The sequence below is a fragment of the Thermobia domestica genome, chromosome 9 (genome assembly GCF_964235325.1).
Source record: "Thermobia domestica chromosome 9, izTheDome1.hap1.1, whole genome shotgun sequence".
NCBI classification, from domain to species: Eukaryota; Metazoa; Arthropoda; class Insecta; order Zygentoma; family Lepismatidae; genus Thermobia; species Thermobia domestica.
Window position 1 is genome coordinate 132,306,732 of NC_137462.1, and position 9,341 is coordinate 132,316,072.

Sequence of the window (9,341 nt, forward strand, 5' to 3'; positions counted from 1 at the left end):
TCATTGATTACCATTCTCTTTAGACCTTATCAACGAAGTTTGAGAACTCATTTGCATGGATAAAAGGAAAAGCTCACAAAACAAAACAATATAATTTCATGCAGGGATAATCACACCTAAGAAACTTTTGCTACACAATTTATAAAGAGAATTACGCACGTGTAATCCTAAAGTAAATTGAATATTTTATTGTATTTTGATTGTGGTGAAAGATTAAGGATTGAACTTTCACCATCAAGTTTGTGCATGAAGTGGCGAAAGGAGGTACACGGAAATTAAAAGCCCATGAATTAAGAAAAGGTTTTTGTATATATTTTTATATAAAAAAGTTTGATGCATACAAAAGTAGTATAAAAAAGAAATTAATTAATTGTACCAGTTCAGCAGAGCATGTATGCTCCACATACTTCCTCATAACTTTACACTTCCATCCACAGGACACCTGAAAGAAAATTGAAAATTTATTTTATTTCTTGATTACAATTGCATATTATTAATTAAAATTGCTGAAAAGAAAATAATAACATTGTTTTTTATATAGTACAAGTATGAAAATATAATTCAAGACATTGAAGAGATTACAAGTTCGATATACAAATCTGAAACGATTATTAGTGTACTTATATTATACCTGCATAGGTGAGTCTCCTAGATTCTAGAAATATACTAGTTCTTTCTTCAGAAGCTACAAAATAATGTTCAGTTCTGAAGGAGAGCCTAGTGTCATAAAGTAAAAACTGTAGGCTTAGACAATCTTGATACTACAGTTAATGTCTAGGTCTTGATAAAATCTCAAAATTTGGCAATATCCTATGTTTGCACATATACCTATCTAAAAAATGTAGTAAATATAAAAATTAAAGAGATTGCTTAATTAAAGTTCTACTATGAATAACTGTACTATGTAGCAATAAATTCATCAACAATCTGACTTTTAATTAATAACCGTGGAATTTTAATGAAAAATTCCATTTAGCTTTGTATACGACATAAAACTATAAATATGTAAGCTTTTTCATATACTGACAACATAGTGTATGAGGGGATATTTAATATAGACTACTGACGTGAGTAACATGCATACGAAATAACTTTGTCTTTAATATAAAATTTCTAAAATTGTTCATAATGTAATTACAAGCCATGATGAAATCAATTTTAAGTTTCATAGCATAATATAATATGCTCTGAGGACTATAATGCATTGTTTTATCTGATACAAATCTAATCAAGATTCGTAGAAACCTGCACAAAAAACACAAAATGTTTTCTTTTAGATTGAATTCTGATTACTATCCTTAACTTTCATTTGGAAATGTCTTTCAAAAAAAAAAAAAAAAAAACATTATATTACTGTATTTTTCAACAAGAGCACTAAAATAATCGGTATTTGATACATTAAGTAATTTTGAATATAGTATCAACAAAATCGATTTTGTGTTTAATTAGATAACTCTTTGATTTTCGAATGGTATAAAAGTATATTTCTGTTTGAGTAAGAAACGTATAAAATTTATTAGCATTCTTTAATACAGACAATACAATGTAAAAGCGGAATAAAGATAGAAGATTATACTTTTATTTTCTATACTATTTCTTAAAATCCTGAAACCTAAACATAAAATGCACAATGATAGTAAACTATGAACTTCATATGTCAGTTTTAATGATTTCAAAACAGTTATGAGATTAGCATTTATTTAGTAAGCTGAAAATACTAAAGTCGTTCATTAAAAGTAGTTTTGCAACCGTCATATTCAGAAACGCCATACTTTAAATATTGGATGTATAGTTGATTTAAAGATCAGTTACATAAAGTTACTTACCATTCGGACTAGGATTCTTTGTCTAAAGACCAAGTTTCATATTTATCCATATAGCAATGTTTGTCCAAAAATATCTCCAGAATCACCAATGAATTGAACCTCGTTTTCATCAGTATTTTCGTGTACTTGATATCCTTGGCCAATGTTTGTTCTGAATCTTCTGTTGTTGGTTGGTTTTGGTATGCTTCTGGGTCTGTACCGGGGCGCTCCACGATAACGTCCTACTGTTTGTCTGTTGCCTCTCGACCTGCCATTATACCTTCCAACATCTTTTCTGTAAAATGCAATTCGTTCTGCCGCTCTTTGGGTAGCATCTCCGTAATTTTCTATATTATTTGAACTAACTGCGTTTCCACCAAAATTTCCAGCGCCGCTTCCCTCACTTTCTCCGAAATTTGTTCCATAACCTTCATATCCCTGTATACCTCCTCCACTTCCTGCAAATCCATGGAAACCTGACAGCAATCTGGAATTGCTAGAATAACTTTCTATGCCTCCTAAATTTCCACCGAAGCTTCCAGAATTTCTCCCAGATCCATCAGAATTACCGCCTCCTAATCCCGCGGAATTACTGCTATAACCACTGGAGCCCTCTCCGAGATTTCCAATGTTTGCTCCGGACTGACCTCCATAATATCCAAAATTTGTATTTCCTTCCTCTCCACTTGAATTTTCTTCATTTACTTGATAACCATCTGAACTACCTGAACTTCCTAAAGAGATTTCTTCACCTCCAATGTTTCCATACCCTACTCCGCTTTCTCCTTGACTACTGCCTGACCCTTCATTACTTCCTCCGCTGTATACAAAACTACCTAAATTTCCACCAAAGCCTCCTTCACTTCCTCCATTTCCTGCAAATCCTCCCTCACTTCCAGTACCAAATGCAAAACTACCTCCTTCATTACCCCCAAAACCTATTGTACTGCCTCCACTGCCGGTATCTCCACCTGCATTACCTCCGAAATTACTTAAACTTTCTTCACTACCTACAGTGCCTGAGCTTCCTCCTAAGCTTCCATCTTCACTGCCTCCGAAGCCTGCAAAATTCCCTCCTTCGTTTCCTAAACCATCTCCGAATCCTTCAAAATTTCCACTCCCACTACCTCCAAAATTCCCTGAACTTCCACCAAAACTTCCTAAGATTCCGCCTCCATTGGCTCCAAAATCTCCTAAATTTTCTCCTTCACTTCCTCCTAAAGAACCACTTCCTTCTCCAATACCTCCAGAGAATTCAATTCCATTATTTTGTTCAATATCTCCTTGCTCTCCTCCCGCAATGCCTCCTCCTTGGTAATTACTATGGTCGTAACCATAAAACGAGTCTCCTAGTCCTGAGGAACCAGAACCACCAGAACTTCCTGATCCAATTCCACTTCCTACATTTCCATACCCTCCAAATGAACTACCTGAACCACCACTAGATTCACTACCATATCCTTGAGAAATCCCTTCTTCTTCATTGCCTCCTTCAGCGTATCCTGAATGCTCGTAACTTTTTCTATAAACTTTAAAAACGGGGACTTTAATTGGTATATGTTCCTCCTTAAATATCGCAATTGATTTGGGAACATGTACAGGATATGGTTTATGTACCGGATAGTGCACAGGATATTCCACGGGTATAGGGACCTTCTTGATAACAGGGACTGGAACTTCTTTCTCTACGTGAACTGGATATGGTTTTTCAACTGGTACAGGTACTGGTTTCTCAATAGGAACATGAACAGTCCTGTGAACTGGGACAGGTACGTGCTTTTCTACAGGAACAGGAATGTGTTTGGGAATAGGAACAGGTATTTTCTTGATAATAGTATGATAGTGTTTCTCGTAGCCCTTGAGATGACCACCTCCGTCGCCATCACCACCCCCTCCTTCAGAGTCTTCGAAGCCTCCATGTTCTAGGCCTCGCCTATGGACCTTGGACTCCTCTTGCTGTTGATCCTCTGCTCTGGCAAGAATGGCCAGTGCCAAGATAACTGAGTACACCTAAACATTTAGAGATAAACAATTATGTCATAATAATATATATATTCGGCTATAATCCATACTTGGACCACGGTGGATCTGTGGTAGACCGCTCACCTTTCGTCCTCGACACCCGTCATTCGATCCTAGACCAAATGTGATTTTGGTTAACAACATCGAATATTTTAATTAACTTCGAATTCTTTCATTTTCTCCCACATTCACATTTCACCGGTTATTTCATGATCGTTTCCTAATTATCTGTCTTTTTTAGCCCAAAGGAGCATAGTCATGGGACATTAAATTAAAGATCTCGTTTAATTTCATTTGTTAATTTGCACTGGAGACATTTAGTCTTGTTATGTTTTGTAAACATACGCCAATATTTTTAAACTGGAAATTTTTAAAATGACCACAAGATTAGTAACTGTTTAAACTTTGTAATAAGATAAGAACTGTGTAATTTACAGACCTGCTAATTTGCAAGAGAGTTACAAATAATAGTGCAGGAACTCTTTGGATATATTAAACAATTTAATCTCAAACATATAATCCAAAATGTGTAGTTTTATAATTTACTTAATTAAAATTGTAGGTATTTTTTTATTATATCAAAAAGTTTTCTTTGAAGATACTTTCGTACATTAGAAGATTCTAGGAAGAAAACTTTCTTTGTTAATCTTATTAGACTATATACCATATGTATTTAATATAGACATTTTCTTGTTTATGATCGTCGAAAATGTTTTTGATAGCCTGCAAGAAGATATACGATTAGCTCTACGTGTATGTCCAGATACTGTTCCATAAATATTACCCAAAAAATAGCATGGCTATTCTAAGAATTTTTATTCTTCTATCTATATCTTTGTAGGTTGATTAGAACTTAGCATCCCTTTCAGCAGCTAGACTATATGAGGCATGTACCTACACGTTAGCGTAGAATTGAAGTCACTTGACCACTACTTGGATTCAAACTGGGGTTCTAATGCCAACGACGCTTATGCTAATCATATAGCAACGAAGAATGTCTGTTTTAATTCTTGTAGACGCTGAGATCTATGGCTAACCTACGTAATGTATCTCGTAAATTTGTGGTTCATTACTTTAGTTTTTGGGATCACTATTCATACCTTTGGATGATATATTTTTTTAACTAAAAGTTCTACAATTGTGATTAATTAATTTAATTTGATCAATACTCTCAATTCTGAACACTTTTTCTTTTATTGTTCATATTACACATCTATTGCATTTTTAATTTTGCTTCCAATTAATTTCGCCGATTACTAATTATTTTTAAAAAAGTGTGTAAATTACTAAGTTATTTTCATTACAGTTCCGATTTTAAAGTGAATGATTTTAAAATAAGTGGTGGAATGACAATGCGGGAGTAAATGGAAGAATTACGTGAAATTCAAGGAAACATTGTTATCCATTATGAACTTACATAAGCTGAGGTCGAAACAAGATTCCTAACATCAAAGGGAACGTTCTACTTCTGATCCACTATGCCACCTTTAGTTCTAACAATAGTTTCTAAAATGCATGCGCAATTATTTTATCACTATAGTACTGTTTCAATATATAATCTAACAAGAAAAAATAATTATAGAAGGAAAGACATTTTCCAATTGCTTAATTACTTTTAGGAATTAATAATTGCAGAGATAAAAATTAATTCACTTTATATTTTAAACGCGACATTTTAATTTATCACCTATGTTTTATAAAATGAAATAAACTTCGTGTAACATCTTAAACTTTGTTTATCAAAATTAAGCCCTTAGTTTCGATGTAGCATTGTTTGGAGTATGTTTAGACTAATGAACACAAAATAACTAGGATTCGGTATGGAGTAAAGCAGTAATTTTCAAACCAAAGGTCTTTGGAATTAGTAGTTTATTTTAGTACATTTATACGTAATAAACGTTCAACTAAGCGGAACAGGAAGATATATTGCAACCTTGATCTTGTCATGAATTTGTACATCCTGATCACAGGAGGATTTAAAGACAGGATACTAGGATAATTGCCCTCTCACATGTCAGAAGATTCCTTATCAATGCTATTTTTAAAGATATGATAATTATTTGTAATATATTAAGTAATATCTTTTACTGATCTATACGTGAAACTATACGTTTTCTTACAATATTTAATAAAGTTAAGAAATACTATTATTTACATTATACGACATTATTTAATTTGCATTTACGATTTTAACTATTTTCTAGCAAATTTATATTTATCTACTTAATAAGAAAGTAGTTTTACTTGGGGCAAACAAAGGAATAGGTGTTTAGCTTAAGACAGAACCTGGCCCATTTGCCAAGCAGACTTAGGCGGAACTATTAGGCCAATAGTGGCTAGGCTAAACAAGGATCGCAAGTGTATTTCCCTTGTGGTATAAAAATATACTTTTTTTAAAAATTAGGAACCTAGGAATACATAAATAAATTGAAATTTTGTTTTAGGGATACCAGTATACAAGAAATGAAAGGTAATAACGGCTGTTTTACTGAGACATTCTCTTGTATACACAAATATACCTATAACCCATAAAAACTAATTCAAAAAACGGCCTATTACAATTTCACAAAACTTCCTTTCCAAAACAAAATTCACGAATTTATGGTTTCATTTTTTATATAATAATATGTAAGAACACTTTGAATTACATCCTCATATATATACTTTTTAATGTTTACATAATTGTGAAATGTTAATTAAAAAGTTTGTATTAATGTAATTTAACCAACAACAGGAGGTTAAATTTTGTCTTGGTTAAAAAAAAAAATTACGTTGCTTATAGCACTAATAAATTTCAAACTATTAGAAAATATTATTTTAAATGATACTAATACTTATAAACTTGGATAAGTATGTATAAACAAAATTTAGTTTCATGTAAATTCACGGTTGAAAGCATTCTGAAATAGATTTGCTGATTTTATTTTCAATTAAGATCCTTTTTATATTCTATACCTATGGATACTATTACTTACTTTTTATCTATCTAATGATTATAAAAATGTTTAAAGAATATTCTTACCAGGTATTTCATGGTGTTATACTAAAGAGGAGTGCAAGTTATTCAGTTGTGTTGTTAGTGGGTGGAATGACTCCTTAGCATTTGCATTGTCCAGTTTTATACGTGATTACTTTATTCGCCCCGTTGATTTCAATATGTTTCCTCCTTTTCAATGAAAAAGGAAAAGACTTAATACTTTTTAATAAAAAACATTTCACCTTTCTCTCATGGGCCGGTGACTTTTTCGTATCAGCACGCATCCATCTCTGGTAGTTACTGGTTAAATTTAATATATGAGCATTGACGTGATTTGTATTCTCTATACAGGATTTACTTCCTTCTTTCTTGATGCCTGTCTGTTAGTTCCAGTGAATACATGTGTACCTATCCTTTAACATGTAACGCAATTAGTTTTATCAAAATACATCGCTTATCGCTGCATATACATATGAGAGGAAAGAATGTTTATTTTTACTTGATAATGAAATATGATCCTTTCTTTAGAATTAAATACTATATTTCTTCTTTCACGTGTATGCATTTAATGATTCTCTTTTGATTATTATAGTTATCTATAATCTGTATTCCAAACTTCACTTTTTCCTTTTTAGCACACGTTATTAAGCAAATTTTTTACATACTTCGGTTGCTATTGACATTGAATATACACTGCAAAAAATTAATCAGTATTTGGACATTTTTGTAAAAACAAGTTTTGTCCATTGTTTAACGTGTTTAAAAAATATCCTGAAGTTTCCTAACGGTGAACAAAAATGTATAGAATGCATCCTAACAGTGGTTAATAGGAACATCCATAAGCGTATTAAAAATGGATCCGAACTTCTGATGTATCCATTGTGTATATTGGCAGAAACGATTTCAAAATGTGTAAATGGTAACGTAAAATTTCGTAACATTGTTATTATTTTCTGACACTTTTGATTGACGACCATTAGTTTTCGTTTAAAATATTCAAAAATGAATACATGTGTTCTATGAAGAAATGTCTAGAGTGCCTCCTGATAGTGGTTAATAGGAACATCTATAAGCGTGTTATAAACGGATCCGAATTTCTGATGTGTCCATTGTATATACTGTCATAAACGTCTTCTAAATGTGTAAATAGTACGGTAATGTGTAATATTTCATAACATCGTTCAAAAAATTAATTCTGTGCCCGTGCACTCATTGAACATATCAGACGTTTAGGTGCATTTTGAACACTATTAGATGCTATTAACCACTATAACACTTTAAAAAATAAAACACCATTTATACACTTTTAGTACAGATGTTGAGGGGAACTTGATGAAATAGTGTTTATAAAGTGTGCTTTGCGTGTCCGATATAACATATTGAAAACACGTCTTCTCGACAAACGGATGGAAACCAAAGTGATGACACATTTTGCAAACACATCTGGGACATAGTTGAAAAACAGAGTATCTAAAAGGGGTGGATATGTGTAATCTGGAGGTGTTCAAAGAGTGTCAGGAATGTGTAAAGTGTCCTACTGTGTCTAAAAGTAATTTTTTTATTTTTTTATATTTTTATTTTTTATTTTTTGTTATTTATTATTATTATTTTTTTTTGCAGTGCAGTGTTTAACCTGAACTTCAGAAATCCTGAAGTGTTCCATTACTGGACAAAAAATGTCTAGAATGAATCCTAAGAATGGTTAATGGGAACATCCATAAGCGTGTTCAAAATGTACCTGAATTTCTTATGTGTCGAATAAGTATGGGCAGAAATGATTTTCAAATGTGTAAAATTTCCTAACATTGTTCAAAAATGTTAATTCTGTGCCCGTACACTGATTGAACACATCAGATGTTTAGATACATTTTGAACACTATTAGAACAAATCCTATTAACCACTGATTAGGAGGCACTCTAGACATTTCTGATTCACTAATAGAACACATTTGTCATTTTTTGGACATTTTAAACAATAATCAAAAGTAGTTTCTACAAAAATGTGTCCGAATTATGTTCAAATACTGATTTATTTTTGAAGTGTAGAATGTGTATTCAATAACTAAAAATGTAGATAATTTATCTAAAATATTTTTAGCCATATGGTAATAAATTAAGCAACTTGGTGGTGTAAATATTTTGTAAATTAAGCATTTTGACAATTTTCTATCCTATGGCTCAAAAGTTTGAAGGAAACTATTCTGAGCATCATATTTAGATTTTAAGTTTGGCCTTGATCTCATCTATTGCTTAATGTAATATCTTGTGATGCAAATGATCACTGGGTAGAATCTCTGGGGATGATAGTATAACTAGCATCACAAGATAATTTAGGAACTATTTTAATTAAAAGACAAGAAACTATAATTTAATTTAAAAAAAAACTCTTTAATGGAACAGTATTAACTCCAACAAAAGCGTTAGCAAGCAAGCAGAAAATAATAATTACAGGTATCGCTTAAAAGCAGAAAACAGTTCATTACTATAACTATAAGAATTTTCAAGTTTGTGCCAAGTCAAACATATTGGGCCCTATG

General features: G+C 32.0%; 1 protein-coding gene across 1 annotated transcript; it reads right to left on the minus strand.

Annotated features, from left to right (window-relative positions):
• Positions 1-308: 308 nt before the first annotated feature.
• On the minus strand, positions 309-6,982 carry LOC145694129 (uncharacterized). The gene is made up of 3 exons (XM_081770248.1): positions 6,850-6,982; positions 1,827-3,815; positions 309-442 (listed from the first exon to the last, which is right to left on the minus strand). Exons 1-2 carry the CDS (start codon positions 6,859-6,861, stop codon positions 1,869-1,871), a joined length of 1,959 nt encoding a protein of 652 aa, XP_081626374.1. The 5' UTR covers positions 6,862-6,982; the 3' UTR covers positions 309-442; positions 1,827-1,868.
• Positions 6,983-9,341: the final 2,359 nt, after the last annotated feature.